We start from the raw sequence: 17,975 nt of genomic DNA on the forward strand, positions 1-17,975 counted from the left end.
CAGGTAGTTCTTCAACTACAGGATAAGATCGTATGCATGAGTCTTACCTGACACGTCTTTAACTGGCTCCCAGTGCAAACCATCATCCTTGTCCTTGATCCATCCGCACAGGCCACTGTCAAAATTACAGCTGTGTACCAGCATGCCTAGGCAGAACAGCCAAAAGGTGAAAGAGAGAGATTTCAGTCTTTTGGTTGGGGAACTAAAGCACTTGTGACTGATGCAGGCACAGAAATACAAAAATGAAGGAGCACTAGGAAAAAGAACATATAAAAATACTAGAACTAAAAAGGATACAATTATTATTACTAACAATTTGTGCTATTTTTGTGCTTAGTTCCTTTTCCTAATAGATTATGAAGGCCCATTTAGGTAGTTGTTTTCTTTTTACAAAGCACAGCCTAAGCAGGAGGCATAAGATCTAGAAGTCCTGTAAACTGTGTACAAGCACAAGAAATCTCAAACAATCCTAAACCCTGGGCCCCAAACAGGAGATGTGATCGTTACCTGAGTCATCATTTGCTTCAAATTCATCAGCAGTAATCCCTCTTTCAATTTCAAGTATTTCAAACAGGTTATTGCTCACTCCGGGCTGGCGTGGAACTGTGAGAAAAGTAGGTTTTCAGAAATGAATGAGATAAAGATAGTGACCCACTTCCTTATCTATAATAAAAACAGAGAGCAGCTCTGGGCGTTGTGCTTCTCTTGGAAAATTCAATATATTTAATTACAGTTGACGCAAAGATTCATAAACTTTATGCCTTGGTGATTTATGTTGTAACATTTATCTGAGCTCTGTAAAAGGTGATTGCAAAGCTGCTAAAGGCTCTTCTAAAGAAAGCTGCTTTTTCAATGAAGAAAAAAAGAAATCTCTAACTTTGAAGCACACAATTCCTCTCCAAATGTACTTCTTAAGATAGCGGTTTCTCAACAACATACAGCCACATTAAAGCCCCTGCTCAAAGTTTCCAATCCACTCACCTTCCACAGATGTTTCATAGGACAACTTAGCACAAGGCACTGGCATTTGAATGAGGTCTATGTGAAAGGAGCTATCCTGTCCATCTTAACCCAGAAATCAAATCCAAGATTCTTTTGCATGAGGACAATACATAGATAGCACTTTGTAAGAACTCCAAATCCAGAAGACAGACCAACATTAAAACAATACAGTAGCTTTGTGCTTCTTACATTTGGGACAAAATAATCAATGAAATGCAAATTATTTTAAAAGCTATATGCTCTACAAGATCTATAGCATATAAATAAACTCAAAGGCTGTATGAAACTTGTTAATTTCTACAACTACTCTAATTCTTACAACTTTTTTTTTTTTCTTTTCAGAATCATTTGTAGATTTTGGAAGACGTCAATTTGCAGTCTATGATACCAATGCATGATCAGCCTTAAGGTCAGCCTGTTCTTTTTTAAGATACATTGTTTGCAATTATATTTTTCCTATTTTGTTTAATGGGTTTCTTTTGCTCCTGTGAGATTTAATACAGGAGAAGTCCTATGAATTTGAACAACCTACACCACTTAGTTCAGTAAACATTCTTCAGTATATCTATGCACAAATAATATAGTCATATATAACAGAAAACATTTCAGCTCAGGCAGCAAAAAACTGCAGGAACAAACTGCAGAAAATACTAGGAATTTATTTTACAAACTATTTCAGTTTGCTTAGTACAACACCATTTCTCATACACTTAAAATTCCATAACTCCTTTATATTTTATATTTTATGTTCATGCTATTCTCTAAAAATCCGTTCTGTCTGTGCACACATACACACATTCTCCAAATTAAAGTTGACATTACTTGCCAATAATTAAAAGTTTAAAAAAATGAAAGTTAGAAACAAAAATCTTCAAACCTTTCCCCTTAAGTCCTCTCCCAGTGCTGTTATGGGCTCCTAGAAAAGCACAAACAGCCCGTTCAGTGCTCAAACCTAATGAGAGGAATGTGCACTCGATCCAAAACCAGAGTTACCACAAGCGATGCGGGACTCTCCGTGTGCTCCATGTGTTCCCTTCATTGTGCCACGACAACATGTATGTGGAGTGGTGATCATGGGAGCAAGTATTTGGCACAGCTATTTTCTGCAAGCTTTCCAGGCCCCTTCTGTGTACTTTATATAGCACGTCAAGTGTGTTTTTCACTTAACTTCAACAGTTTGATAAAGCTCATTAAATATAAACCTGGCTTCTTGGAGAATTTTGTAAGCTCTGAGTGAGCCAATACATCAATACTGCCATATCCTTCACGTTAATTAGCTGGAGCACTTCGTGGATGCATGGGCAGGGAGGGAACATTTAGCAACTGCTCAGGACTGGTTTCTTTTCAGCTCTATAATCCCTGGGGAAGCATTTCATTTACTTGTTAATTACTGAGCTTGGAAGTGTGAGAGATGGTTGTACACATCACACTGTTTTAATTACAGCCCAAACATTGCTTTGGTGATACAAAACCGAAGCAAAATATGGAGTGCAGCTTCCTGTTACAATAACTGTTACTACTGTTACTACCGAGTTTTGCCTTACAAGGAGCACTGCACTCTTATGCATTTCCATTCCACACAATGATCACGACCAAACTTCCCACTCATGGTCAAAACAAAACAAGAAAAAAGCTTTTCAGCCTGAATAGTTGCTATGATCAAGAGCTGTTAAATTCCACTTCCAAAACTCCCCCGAAGTGATGAGATGTCACACGAACTGGCAAAAAGCAGCTATAGGAAAGGGTAGCCCAAAGGTCAGCCAGACTCCACAGTCATTAAGAGAAGAGTGCATCCTCATTTCCCCCAGGGAAGACTTTGATTTATCCCAGGCTAAAAAGATATCCCTGGCGTCCTGGCTGCACAGCCTAAATCTGCAGATCCCAATCCTGCAGTAAGAATTACTTCAGGAAGGGTCTTGGTGAACTGTTCCACCCTCCTCAGCAATGGTGCAGATGAGCAACCACTCCAAAGTCTACTCTTGCATTTCTCAGGTGGTTGTAAAGCTCATAACTTTGACCTAAATCAAACATCTTACTATATGTACTTCCAGAAGATTTTTTTTTAAAGCAATGTGCTTTTCTAAAGAGAAAAGAGAAGCACTGGAAAGTAGCAATTCAGTCTGAGGGAAACGCAGCTAAAACAACTTGTTTCAAAAGCTCACGTATCGGCTCTGTGGTTAAACTATCAGCTCCTCCATCTTAGGGTTTAGCTCCAAAATACAAACAGGAACAAAGTGCCTATCTCAAATGCTTAAATATTAAGACAGATTTTAATAGCTGTCAGAACAGTGAAGGTAAGTAAAATGCTACTGTAAAATGCTGTTTCCATGATATCATGGAATAACCAACCCCAAGTCTTTACTTTTAGCACTTCCCTTATTTCTACAGTTTCAAGGATCACATAACTGCATTTACTACACTAAGGACTTTCCAGTCATTGGAAGGGGCAGCAGAAAAAATCCCATCTTAAAATCTTGTTAATAGCTATTACGAGAAATGACTCCAAGTTCCAGTCTTTTCAGCAACATTGAGGACTAAGAAAGAAACTTGCTCAACTGTCTTTTAATGCTGATACCCAGTGCATTAAGCTTTGTCTTTAAGCTTATGTTTTTAAGATCTGTTTTAAGATCCCAATGGTAACAGAAATTCCTACTCTTAATGAGAAGTATATTCTATCTGTCAAACTTTATCCATCTTAGTAAACAGGAGAGGTTCTTTCACTACAGTTTGCAGTGAAACAGTTAAACATTAAAGCCATCGCTGCATTCCTCCCTCATTTCCATTCCCCCATACCCATATCAGGAGAAGATTATCCTTGGTGCCAGATTCCACTGTCTGCATCTGACTGAGTGGTTCAAAGGCCAAGTGTAGGAATTCCATTTTAAAAAACACTCTCTTTTTTTTTTTGTTCTGTGGAAAAGCAGATCCCTAAAGCCATTACAGGCATGTTTAGAAAAGGGGAAGAGTGTCAAGGGAAATGCAACAACCTGATATCTGTCAAAAACTGCAAAGGTATTTAAAGAACATTAACAGCAGCACGCTTTGTGCTCTCTGTGGCCGCTAACAGATCAACTTCACTGAGCCCCAGCTGACTTCAAGCTGATCAGCTCTGAAGTGAAAGCTTAGTTGAGGTTTACTAAGCATGAGATGGCAGGACAAGTAACAACAAAGGGAGAAAAGCGTGAACGTGTCACTGGGAGCAAGCTCAGAAAAATGTTAAATAACAAAAAATTAAAAATTGAGAAATGCTTGCAGAAAGCACGTGTGCTCATGTAAACTCATTCCCTCTCTCGTTCTAGCCTGCCACTATATTTGCAGTAATTGGCCTAGAGGATGGGGCCTCCATCAGTGTAAGCACACTACCAACTCCTTTGGTCGTGGACTGTCCAGTGGAAGTACTCAGATGGCTGAGCAAAGCAGTGGGTACTGACACACTGCTGCGTCAGACACCTTCTCTAAGAACAAAACTTTTCCACCACACTGTAGGTTTCAAATCCTAAACAAATGCTTTTTTGTGCTCGGTAATTAAATCCCTTTGGACACAAGTCAGGTGGGAGGGAATACCCACCTCAATGATACCTGCAAAGCAGCCAAAAGTGGCGAGAACAACAGTGCTAACTCCTATCCTCTAGAGCAAACTTAGAGTATTTCAGTTATACCCATCAGACACACAGGTATATCGGGCATCTCTGTAGCAGGAGATAGAGGAAAAGATAACGTGGGATTAAAGACATACTTATTAACTTGATCTGAGGAGCTATCCATCCCCATTTTGCCAAATGAAGCCAGTAACAACTGCTCTATTTGACACCTTTTGGAATCCTACTTTACTGTGCCCTGACGCCTTTGAAGCTACGCACAACCCTCACAAGTCACAGCTAACCTAAACAGAAAGTGAACACTTCAAAAATGAACTTTTCCTATATATATAGGCTGGCTGTACAACAGTGTATCCCAAACACTCATACTGAAAGCACGAGCTTCTAAATCTAACCTCTAGAGGGAATACTGCTGCAGTCTAGAATGTGCTGCTATAGTCCAAAATAATTTCCAAAGAACTCTGTATTTTTAATTATGTTTCCCATTATTTAAGTGTTGGGAGTCTTTAGTGTATTTCTTTTTAAATTCTTACATAAAAATAGTTAAAACATTCAGTTTTAACTGAATGTATTATATGGACTGTTTAAAATTAACCCGAAAAACATCAAAAGAAAACTCTGAGCAGTACCGGGATATATATTTCCAAATTCCAAGTCATGCTTTTTTTTCCTATCATAAATAATGTTCAGACAAAATGTGAACAGGGAAAACAAGCCATTTTTAATAAGGATGAAAATATTTCATTATTTAATGATCTAAGAGAACACATCCCCAGAAGTTCCTACATAGATGCCGAAGCAAAAACTCCCACATTGCTTGTACACCTGCTGCAAGACAGCACACTTCCTCCTCCTCCTACATTGTTCAGCAGCTTTACTGTACATCACGCTGAAGGAAAAAGGCTGCTCTAACACACCTTCCCCATCTCTAAGATCTGTAGCAGAACTAAAGATAAAATTGGGTGTTGAATGCTTCTTGGCAGATGTGTGCAACTCTACACGTGCCAGTAATGCCATCTCAGGCATGCGCTACAGCTGGCACAGAAACAGTGCTGCATCTTTTGGAGCAGCTCTTAAAAAGGCTCCTCCTTGTGCTAGAAGAATCTTTAGCCTTCTCAGCTTTTACATATCTGTTTTCATAGATGCATCCATACCATTAACCTCCATGCTATTTTTATGTAATTCTACAGTTGCTTAGTCATAAATATCAAAGATTGTTTGGATTCATGGAATATCAGTAACAAAACAGACCCTCCAGGAAACCTGACATGATTCTATTTCTTACCGTCCTCAAAGCTAGGGAAATACACTGTCTAAAAAAATCAGATTTGAGAGCCATCCTGAGTTGCACAAGTATGAGTTATATTACATATTTCAATATTTCTTTTTTCAAACAAAATGGCTTTCCTTTCTCCCTCCAAAATTTTCATCTGAAAATGTAACTAATTGAAATTTTTGGTTTAATTAATCCAGAATTTCTTCAACACATTTTTGTTAGGTCATAAAATCAGTTATTTAAGCAGCTTTAGTGCATGACCATTTTCACTTCCATGCCTTCATTCTCATTGATAAAATGTTCCAAAACACCAAAACAGTACACTAAATCATTTCTACAATTATGATAAATGAAAGGGGAAGTAAATCAACTTACTGAACACATCCCCTCGGGGTTTCTGAGGATCTATCTGTATCCTGTTATCATCTGTAGCTCCTTGGGAAGACGTGGTTTCAGCAGGAACAAGCAAAGGATGTGTGGTGGTTATCAGAGGAGTTCTTTGTGGTGGCAGTGTAGGTCTTAACGTTGTAGGTAGAGGTGGTGTTGGAGGTGGAGGCTTTGTCACTGGTTTTGTTACTGGCCTTGTTGTCACAGGTATGTACCTAGTGGTTGGCTTTGGTGTGGGTCGAGTTGTTGGCCTTGATGTGGTTCGAGTTGTTGGCCCAGGTGTGGGTCGAGCTGTTGGTCTGGTCACCGGCTTTTCTGTAACAAAAGCAAGGACACATGGTGGACTGAGGGGTTGTCTTGTCATCCAGCATCAGGAATCCTATTGGTTATACCGGTGCCCTTGAATATGTGATATGAACCAGATGGTTCAATCATAATGTTAGGAGTAACTGCAAAGAGAATAAAGACGGGAACAAAATGGAGTCCTCGTTCCAGAAACTTCCGAATATAATTCACTGACATGAAGAATCTGCTGAATTAATGCCTCTTCTTCTGAATGTTTCCACTAACTAATTACACACCTTAGCATCAACACTACTGAATTATGAGTACTTCTCATTACAGTGTATTAGAGATGATTTAGCATGACCAGAGGCAGGCACACAGCGCCTACATCTTCCCAAGCATCAACTCTCTTTCAGTCAACAATGAGCTGTTAGTAAAATAGCATGGACATGAAGGTGTCTCGTAAGCTGTAAAACTGCACGCATTTTTACTCAGAGGGAATTTAGTAATACTCCAATGTTACAACCATTTCAGTCATGGAGGGGCAGATACCTTTGGTTTAAGAAAGTACTTTTCAAATCTTTCCACTTCTTTTAAACACTCCTCCTTGTCTACAACTGTTTATCACTTTATAGACAACAAACCAAAGCCAACTAGCTGTCTTTTAAATCTTTCTTTGCTGAGCACCAGGAAAATGAGTGAATGGAGGTTTGTTTGTTTTTTAATCCTCCACGAAAAGGAAAAGATGAACTGAGCTCCACCTATAATGCAGTGACATTGCCTACAATACCACCTTCCCCAATATTTCATAAATAAAGAGTAACAAATTTTAGATTTATATCATAAGGAGAGTTTCTATAGACATGAAATCCAAGAACATCTGTTTTGTTATTTGTATTTTACTATTTGTTAATAAACCTTTTGATCTCACTGGAGATCTTAAAAGCCCCAGTAAGAATTCTACTTACTTATTTTGTGAACATACAAGTGTTTGAAGTATAACACAGAGCTAAAATTAAGATACTGTTTGTTAAACAATGAACTGTTTGAAGATAACAGGTTAAAAGGTTTTCCGTCTGCTTACTACCATTCTTTTGAATAGCCTGTTGTTTTTACCCTGTGGCATATTAAAATATCAAATGTATCATAGGACTACGTCCCAGTAACATGTCAAGTGTGTCTACATATAACGTAAGTTATATAAGCATATATAACTTATATGTATATATAAGCATCTGTGTTGTGAAAGATCACTATAGTGAGAGCACATAGCCATAATGACTAAAGCCAAAGGAAACAAGTTTGCAGTGGTACTGCTCTTTAGAAAGACGGGTGAGTCACCAACAACCAGAACCCACATATGAACACAGGTCCTCAAAATGATCGTGCAGATAGAGCTGTGTAGTCCTGAGAGACATCACATGTTAAGGAGCTGGAATGGCCTATTCTGTACCAAGAGGGATGACTGCTTCTGCTAATACAAATATGAATTGTCTGACAGGGAGCTCTTCCAGAGAAATCCTCTCTCAGCTCTGCTAAAATCTGGGGAGTGGACATGGTAAACTGTTGACTGGGGCATATTGCAGAGTGTACGTAATAACAGCATATGGGTAATATGTGCTGTCTGACCAGATTTACCCCACTTACTCACTTGTCTTCATTGTGAAGCAACTTCTAGAATGAAGCTCTGAATAGGGTGAGATGAATATCTTTCTAATTATGAAAATGTCTGAGAGAGAGGTATTTTTATCAGAGCACGCTAAGACTCACAACTCTGACTACGTTCCCTGGACCTTCATTAATTTTTAAAAATAGCTGTGATAAATTAAGCCTGATAGCGTTATACCTGAAAAGGTACAACATAAGATTCATGGACACATTTACTTTCAGAACTTCTTTTGGAAAAGGAGCTTTACGTACGTATGCAGTTTGTTCCATTGTCTCTGTAGCCTTCTTTACATTTGCATTTGTACGATCCTGGCGTATTGTAACATCGTGAATAACTACCACAAAGGTGCTGGCCAAGGGAACATTCATCTATATCTGCAACAGAAAGTTACATCAAAAATCAAAAGAAACCTTTCTTCCTACTTATCTTTGCAAAAACATGAACAGTAGCACGATCATGAAAAAATGCAAATTTCAAGAAATTCAAAAGAACTGAAATGGAAGAAGCTGGAAGTTAATGTGGTGACTTCTAGAATATCCACATTCTTAAACACCCAGGTATTAAAACTACCTTTTTACATAAAACACTTCCTCTTTATTGTACCTATTGTGTGTAGATAGAAACTACATACATGACCTTTATATGTTTTAGGCCTCTGCACAAAAACTTCTCTCTAAAACTATGCTTAAACATAAAGCAGTGCCTTATTGTTTCTACATAATTGTTTTTATTTACTTGTTTTTCAGAAAAAGGATCATAAATTGGCTGAGGCAATGAGAAACTAAGGCAGTGGGATCAGGAACATCTCTGTTGAACGGCATACACCAGCTGCATTCCAGTCTTGCGTGGAGACAAAGACAGGTTATTTACCAACCCTCACCTTTTCCCACCTGTCTCCAGAGTAAGCAGGTTTTGCAGCCTGGTTTGGAAGGAGTAGGGGTGTACCCCAGCCACTGTTCTTTTCTCGGATCTTGGGGCACGCAATGGATCACAACTGCATGACAGCTCAGACACAGCCAAAGCTGACATGCTGCTCCAAACCTACAACTGTCTCTGCCCAGTGAAACCTGTGGGGATGAAGATTTAGAAAGGAATTCCTGCAGCACCGGCACTGCACTCCCGCTACCTTTCGCAGGAGAACCAGTTGCAAGAGGAGTCAAACATAAACTTCCAGTTTCACATTCAGTCTACTTAGTTCTATTACTCACCCTTTCCTAAAATACAAATGCAGAGCAACCTACAATAACCTTCTTCAACATTTCAGCCATATGCAAATATTCCTCTTTAAACCATTAATTCAAGTTTATTAAATACACCTTGGTTACATGCAAATAAGAAATATGGTGGTATTACCATGGCATTGGTATTTGCCTCCAATGTACATTAAATCAAAGCCTTTATGACACCTGCACATGTAGCTTCCAAAAGTATTGACGCAGTGCCTAAATCGCGGACAGACAACTCTCCCAGTAGCACACTCATCAATATCTGTGGAAACAGAGGAACTGCATTACTCTTAGTAACAGGTAAAATGCAAGCTATACAACCCACATGAAATGTTTCACATTGTGAAAACTGAAGAATAGCCAAAGTACTTCTGAAACTGTTATTTTGAATGCAAGGCGGTCTGCCAGCAGTAACACCTAAGCACTTCTAGCTGTGTCACCTCAATTTAGCTCTTAACCACATGCCCAGATTCTTATGGTTCCCATGCCAGAAGCCTTCCCAACTCCCTATGAGTGACAAGAGAATGCCTTCTTCAAGGCCCGAAAATATTCATCCTTAAAACTTAATGGTGTTTGGCTGAAGAAAAGCTATGTCATGCTACTTGTATGACTTTTCTCCCATTAAGCCCTGCATGGTTACTAAGATAGCACTTGGATATAGGTGAGGAATAATAATAAAAAATACCCCAGTAATTGTTTTTTCAAACATGCCTGAAACATTGTTCCTGTAGCACAGGCCATATGTACCTATTCAAAATACATCATCATGTGATAGAAGGTCACTTGCTTTTATAAAGATCTCAAGCATCCCTAATCCACGGCCTGCTCAGTGAGCTTATCAGAAACTCTCATCTGTTCAGGACTTGCTCTCAACAAGGAGTTCAAGCTGAGGCCAAAGGTGCAATGTTTCTGGGTCAACTACCACTTGGTCACTACAGTCCGAACACTTTGTCTGCCGCTTTGCAAGTTCTTACCCTGCACTGTAGCTGATCCCTCTTTCATGGAGATGTGTGTAAGGTGACCTTCAGATATCAAAGGTGCTGAGACGCATGGCTTATATTTGCCCTGCCAGCAGCACCTAAAGTAGTGTCTCACCAGGCAACATCTAGGTAAGGACAGAGCTCTGGGAAGATGTGGGATGTTCATCCAGCACATGGCACCTCTCAGCTCCCTGAAGCTGCTGCTTCATGCTAAGTACATCAGGCAGATGCCAACAGAGCCTGCTCTCACAGTGTGCAGGGCTCTCAGCAGGAAAGCAGGCTGATACTCAAAAACTGCTTGCACTACCACTCATTCTGTAGCCCTTGAAAACTGAGCTGAAGTCTTCTTAGTACTTGAAACCTAGTTCTTCTCTGATGCAGGGACCTGCCACGCACGGCTGCCTCTGACGCACACTGCTTCTGATGTTTGCTAGTTATCTGCAGGGCTCAGTTCAGGCCTTTGCTCTGCACCTCTATCAGGCTCTTAATCTATGGGAAAGCGAGATTTTGCTCTCTGTGCAATTTTTTTTCTGAAAAGGAATATTTCAGCTGCAAGTGTCAGGGCTGCAAAACAAAGTTGAGTGATTCATACCCTCCTGCTTGTGAGAGAGGCCTGAACTTCCTTCTGTACAAATTCACGTATTCGCAAATTCATGTAAGGAAGTTAGCATGTTGGATGTTGTCACATTGTTAAATTTTCAAGGCAATAATATATCCTAAAGGTATAGGACTGAACTACTAATCAATACTTTGTTGAAAACTGACACATGTCTACTGCTCGCATGTAACATGGGAAGTGGATTGGATGCTGTTTACTGGTAGGAATAACACTGATCATTAGGCAGAAGACAGAAGGTAAGGGCTGGCCTCCTACAGCTCTCACACAGCACACTGACGGCAGCTTCCTGCAAACCCACAGACCTGTGCCAATTTGCACCTGGGCCCCAACACTGTAAGGCAATTCCCCTTTGCCTGCTGCAGCAGGCTGTGGCTCACGCCTGCTGCCCATGAAAACCAGGGCACAGAGGGGTGATTTGCATTCTGACCTCAGAATCATTGGTCTGCAATGCAGGCACGCTCCCAAACCTGGTGCCAGCGGCTGCTCTTAAGGCAAATACTACAAGCAGCACCCAATGACTGTCAGAGCCAGCGTTCAGTAGAGAAGCAGGATTACAAACAGGATTGCTTCTGTCCTGCTGTGAATAAGGCCGCATTACCAACCCAAGTACTAACTAACTATGATGCTGATTTTAAAATAATTTGGTTTTTTAAGTTTACAAGGATATATTTTTAAGTTTCCATCCACAAGCAAAACATCTAATCAGACTTTCTTTTGCAGTGAAAATAATTGTGATTTTCAGTCTTCATATAGCTGCACACCTTTTAAAGCTAAAATGTATACCAAACCCACTCCAAAGAGCAGGGAACACAGATTTATTGAGTTGAGAGTCATTAATTAGTCAATCCCTATTTTCAATGAATACTCTGCTGAATTCTTTTTTACTTCTTTGTTATCTATTTGAAATGAATTGCTTTCCTACCTGAATTGTTTGGTTGCTCTACACTGGTTGGCTGGAAGGAACATTTTAACAAGAGAATGATCTCCGTAGGTTAAACTAAGAATAGAGTAATGTCTAGAGGAATTTAAACCTCTGCTAAAAATAAGCATTAAATTTCCGACTGTCGTTCAAACTCTGTTCAAACTAGGATTTCATGAGCTGCAGTCAATGCACACTTCAATTTTCTTACTACATCTACAATGTTATTTCTCTACTGCATCTACACTGCAGCAGTATCTGCACACTCCCTGGAGCTGACAAATTCACCAACAGCGAATGGCTTGATCAGATGTCAGGAAAAGACAAAGTTCTAGCCACAAATAACTGTCATTCTTGGAGGTATTTACTGGTTTAGCACAACTTAAGCTTGACAGAGAAACTACTTAGAAAGAATACATCCCAATCATTTTGTACCAAAAAGGGAGATTGAGCGTTATTTGACTCATGAAGGAAAGCCATCTCTTGCTCAGACTTTAGCAATACTTTAAAATTACCCAGGAACAGTAGAGAGTAGTAAGGGCCAGGGGCTTGGATGCGAGTGAAACCTGCAAGACTGGAGGAAAGCACTGGGGATCTCTGATGTAGACCACTTGAGAATAGCTGAGCAATACATCTCCATCCTCATTAGTCACCTCTTGAAACTACATTTACATTGCACTCTAAATACACCTGATGAACTTTTTAAATGCATTCAGTGTAAGGATGAAAATTCTATGAGGAAAAAATATATATTAAATATTAAATCTGCAACTGATCACTTACCTATGCAGGTTCTACCATCAGGCCCCAGCTGCAGGCCTGGAGAAGGACAACGGCAGCGCACTTCACCTTTCAGCACATCGCAGCCATACTGACAGTTTGCCATTGAGCAAGAAAGGGCACCTAGGGACAAATAATGGAACGCATTTAGATAATGACACTGACCAGTAACAGAAAATCACTGTAACCTCTGTGGAATTGAGACATAGTAGTTATGATAGAAGTAAAGAAAACACCTGTAGAATTCCACAGGTAGTCACTCAGGCTTTAAAGAGCAAATGCACGTGGTTATAAGAAACAACAACAAAACCAAAAATGACAACAAAAGGAAAAAAGAGCCCTACAACTGTAGCGAGTAATGGATGTAACCCTCATGAAGAAAATAAATTCCAGTACATACTTTATATAACACATCCTGGACATTATCAACATTTTAAAATAGGAGTATCTTTTAAATTAAAGTCATTTCTTTTCCCTTCTCTCTCTCTCCACATACTCAAAATATCCACTTTTATGGGAGCAAGTAGGATCCTGATCTCCAGAGAGATGACAGTACGATTTTACACCAGTCAGACAACCAACATCTGCAGCTTAAATGATTTTACATTTATAAGGACGTAATACAACAGAGCTGCAGGTGTCTTGCTGCAATGAAAATGGCAAGTACTTGTCCCTGAAGGCCAATTAACAGTGATTTACAGCTCTGAAGAATGCTTCTGGGAAAGCTTGTAATAAAACTAATAAAATTAAACTATTTGCTCCTGGTTTGTTCAGACTAATTTCATTAGGGGAAAAAAAAAAAAAAAGACAGCTCAGCTCAATTTGTACAACTGCCTAATTTCCAGCAAGATAAATCTTCTAGCATGGGACACAACTTAATTTCACAAAAGTTTCCTGGGGAAACCCAAGCAGGGGCTTTGAGGAGATGAAAAAGAAAGCACCAAGCCTTGCCGTACTGGAGCAGGTTCCATCTGGCAGAAGCATGTAGCCGTTCAGACAGTAGCACTTGTAGCTGCCGTAGGTGTTCATGCACCGGTGTTTGCACGGCCGGGGCTTCAGTCCACACTCGTTTAGATCTGAAACAAAGAGTACAAGGGAAGGGGATGGGAAAAAAAAACATAGCAACTATGTGTGAAAAGCCCGTTAAAACAAGTTCCTTGAGAAAGAAGGAAAAATATGGCGATTAGCTTTACATGTGCAGCCCAGCAAACGTCTAGAACAAGCTCTACAAAGTACTGTTCTGTCTTCCTGCCATGTGGAGTATGTACTTCTGTTTCTCAGGTACCTCTCCATAAAAATGAGTGAAAAACAAAGAACTATCATTAAGTTAAGCACTGGCAAATTTCATTAGCAAATGTATAAGCGCAGACTGCCCAAATCAGAACTCTAGAGAAGAGAAGAAGCACATATCACTGCTGCAGTCACTGTTGGGGCGAGTCTGAAAGCAATTTGGTGATTCACTGTCATGCTTCAAAGTCAGTTACAGCAGAAGGCAGAAAAGCTGATGAGAATCTCCTTAAAACAATCTCTTGGAAAGAAAAGTGATATTTTTAAGGACTATTGCCAAAGGCTATTATTTCAGATTTATAATACAGAACTCATGACTTTAACTGAAAATACTAAGCCCACAAGAAAAGATGGAGTCAGGAATTCCTTCACAATTCTCTTCCAGGAACACGTGTTGATGTGATCAGGTGGACCAGAATAATTCACTACAGAACTTAGTTATTTGTGCATGGATGACTAAAGATGACAACGCAGGTGAACACAATAAATATATTCACAAATCCAGCCAGCAAGCACTTAACTAACGACAGGTCCTTGTATCCAGTATAACAGCAACTTATTTCCAGGAACTTTGCAAACAGCCATCGCCACTTTTAAACACATTCCCATCAAGTGTCTCCCCTTAATCAGCACAGCAGAAAGGTAAGTTTTGGTGCTCCCAGCAATTGGTAGGCGCACAAATGGAGTCACTTTATAAGGCACCAGCTGAGAAAGACACTTGCTTTTACAGACTGAGTGTGAAAGTTTAGAGTTAAGATATTAAAACAGATAGACAAATAAGCCTCTAGTCAGTAATTCATTGATTACTTCACGGACTACAGGCAGCAATTAGACAAGGTCTGTGCTATAAAGAAAATGAGAAGTTGGGTTCACAGCGGAAAGGAAGTCGATGAAAATATTGGTCCTCATTAGCTGTATGTGGCATTCTCTAAATTCCCTGTGTTTAGATGTGAAATTCATCCTGAAATGTTGCAATCACTTAGTTTTGGAGGGCAATTCTTTTCAGGACAAAGTTGTTTATTCTACAAATGAGGAGGGCTTTCCCTTCCATTATGATCAATGTGATGTTGAGCAATCGAGAAAAATAAACACACTGGACTCCAAGTCATTGATATGATTCAAAATCAGACTCAAGGATTCTGTTGATGCCTAGAAATGAGAACACAATGTCGTTGTTTCTGAGAGTTCCAATAGCGTTTGTGTGAACAAAAACCTATCATCTTTGGAGCTACGCTTTCATCTTCACAGAGCCAAGGAAAAGCAGATGTCATGCAGAGAAATGTCTCCCACATCCCACAACCTTTCTCCACCTGACCTCATCTTCCATGGTCCTGGGGAGAGCAGCAAGTTTCCCCTTCTGCTGGAACAGGGTAATAGTAAGGGTTACAGTTTCTACTTTCTCCCTTTGGAAGGCTGAACAAGATCTTCCTAGGAAGCCTGAAGAGCAACGTGCACTCCTACAGTAGTGAGGAAGACTAGGTAAGCATAGGCATGTCTTCAGCAAGGAAAGGCTGCCAGGAGGGATGAACCTGTGCCTTGGAAACAAGGAGCAGTGACCTCTGCAACCTTCCTGCAGAGCATGCATTGCAGAAACAGCATCCCTTCCCTTCCCAACTCACACTTCAGGAGTTTGAACACATTTCTGAAGTTGCTCGGAGAACATACTTCTCCCAGCAGGTACCAATAGCAGAATCATAAAGTGTACCTGCTCTGTTAAAAGAGAAACAGATGTAGAAGAGATATACATTTCCCACTGCGAAACAGGGATCGTCAGCTAAGAGTTGATAGAATATAGGCACAGGTCAAATGGAAGAGCAACAGATGATGATGACAGTGGAGGACAATTACTCTTACATTTTTTACTCTTGAAAAAAAAAAAAGCATAAGAATGCTTAATTATTAACTGGCAAATATTTGGGGAAGCAAAGTTCTCTAGGTAGCACAGCAGGCTGCTTTTTTTCCTTCTGTGGAACTTCCTACATCAGGTAGCTCCTGACAGATATTAAAGTTGCACTAACATCTCGCTTACACTTCCAAAACTTCTTACCCTTAAGAACAGACTCTCACAGCTGCTTCCAGAACTACGACACGGATCAAAGTTGAAAGGCTATTAATGACTGTTCTCAGTTTAAAATCTGCTGCCTTCCATAATGCACAGATTGCGCTGTGACCCTTAAATAACTGGAGTCCCACCTGAATAGTACACCACCATCTGGTACAAAATATTCTTAGTACAGAAATGAAAGATCAGGTATTGACAAACAGAGACACTCTTGAGAATAACCTAATCTTAAAAGGCAGGTGCCATCAACAATCATTGGGATTTTACATCACACAGGTTTTGTTTTCAAAATTTTGACTAAATTATTTGTTCTCTGCATTCTATTTCTGCCTGTAAGTAAATGCTGTCGCATCAGCTTTTGACCCCTTTGATTCAGGTCTAAAAATACATAGCTGTGAATAAAATGCCTGTGCCTTTAAACAGTCGATTTTTTTAACCTTGGCTGACATAACAGAAAGCTAAGGTCACAAGGCATCAGAAATAAGCTAGGAGTTAGCACAGCTCCACTTAAATCTAAAACTCACATGTCATGGGCTTTCACTTCAGCCCTTGACATCAGCTATTGAAAGATGTTTTTAACCTTATGGAGTCATAAGAAATGCCCCAGTTCAGGAAAACAGCACTGGCAGTGCCCTGGCTACTTAAAAACAAAACCACATTCCAAGCAGGTTGCATTAAAGCGCTCTGCCCAGCCCCTCTTATTTTCCCTGAAGTGCAACTTGTCTTTTACTTCTTTTCAGCAATGCAGGCACGTACTCGGAAACCACACAGCAAGCACACTCAGATTCCTAACAGGTATATTGGATAATTACTGGCAGGTCTTGCAGATTCTTTAGACAGGCCTGTATGAATATGCTGACAGCTCCCTTTATCTACCCCCATGTTCCCATAATCTGCAACAGCGTGCTTCCCATAGAAGAATCCAGATATACTGCACATAAACAGGAGCACTGAAACATTCCTGCTATTAATATACTCTGTCTGCTTCAGATGGGTTTCTTGTTCTATAAGTAAGGACTGTTTTTTTCAAGAACAGGTTCAGGCTCCTGTTAGCGGTCAAATAATCAGCTACAGCAACATACCTCTTGAATATATGCTGGTTTTAAAAGGTCAAGTTACTTACCCAAAGATATCAACTGCATACTTCAAACAACATCTATAGAGGCATCTCAGTACAAGTGCATCAAAAGAGGCAAAGAGAAAACAGCAGTCGTTTCCTCTTTAAAAAAAAGTTATCTAAGATGTATTAAATGCATAGGCTAAATTTTCACATTGGAATTTAAAATGTTAATCCTTTTCATAGCGTTGGCCTTTAGGAATCCCTTTAATTTCTTTGCAGGAATCTCCATTTGTTGTCCCACACCTGAAGTTTTGCTGTTGAACTGCTGACGCTGACATGTTACTACAGTTACTAAAATTACACAGTACAAAACCAGCATTCTTACTTTCAAAGTAACAGAACACAGTCGTGCACATAAAAGCAGGGTGAAAGCTTTAGGTATTATGGAAAGAAGCTCCATAACAGAAGCAAAGCTGCTGAGTGCAAGTATTTAATTTTTAAGAAAAGAAATTAAAATGTGAATGCAAGGAAATGACAACAGAACTACACTGGCAAACCTGGGGGGACTTTTTTGACCACTGCACAGCCTCACACTTCATCATGGATAATTACCAACTCTGGTGCACACCCAGCAGTAGCATGGTCTGGGTTCCCCCACCTCACTAGGCACGGACCAGGCCGAACCAGCCTGCAAACAGTTGGTGAGTACATAAGCACAACTTCCTAGGAAGACACAGTGCACTCTGCTATTTTCTTTATAATTAGTCCCTGCAGAAGGCTGCAGAACTCAAATCTATTCTGCCTTTTTCTGCCTACTAGCCAAC

At 39.9% G+C, this 17,975-nt stretch overlaps 1 protein-coding gene across 1 annotated transcript in view; it reads right to left on the reverse strand.

The window, feature by feature from the left end:
• NPNT (nephronectin) overlaps positions 1-17,975 on the reverse strand; it is a 33,077-nt gene continuing 15,102 nt past the window's right edge. The window contains exons 5-11 of the mRNA XM_019615124.1: positions 13,699-13,818; positions 12,746-12,865; positions 9,572-9,706; positions 8,470-8,592; positions 6,253-6,579; positions 508-603; positions 1-146 (exon numbers count right to left, since the gene is read on the reverse strand). Coding sequence (XP_019470669.1) covers positions 16-146; positions 508-603; positions 6,253-6,579; positions 8,470-8,592; positions 9,572-9,706; positions 12,746-12,865; positions 13,699-13,818 — 1,052 coding nt within the window. The 3' untranslated portion in view covers positions 1-15. The remainder of the gene's footprint in view (positions 147-507; positions 604-6,252; positions 6,580-8,469; positions 8,593-9,571; positions 9,707-12,745; positions 12,866-13,698; positions 13,819-17,975) is intronic.

The sequence above is a fragment of the Meleagris gallopavo genome, chromosome 4 (genome assembly GCF_000146605.3).
Source record: "Meleagris gallopavo isolate NT-WF06-2002-E0010 breed Aviagen turkey brand Nicholas breeding stock chromosome 4, Turkey_5.1, whole genome shotgun sequence".
Lineage (NCBI taxonomy): Eukaryota > Metazoa > Chordata > Aves > Galliformes > Phasianidae > Meleagris > Meleagris gallopavo.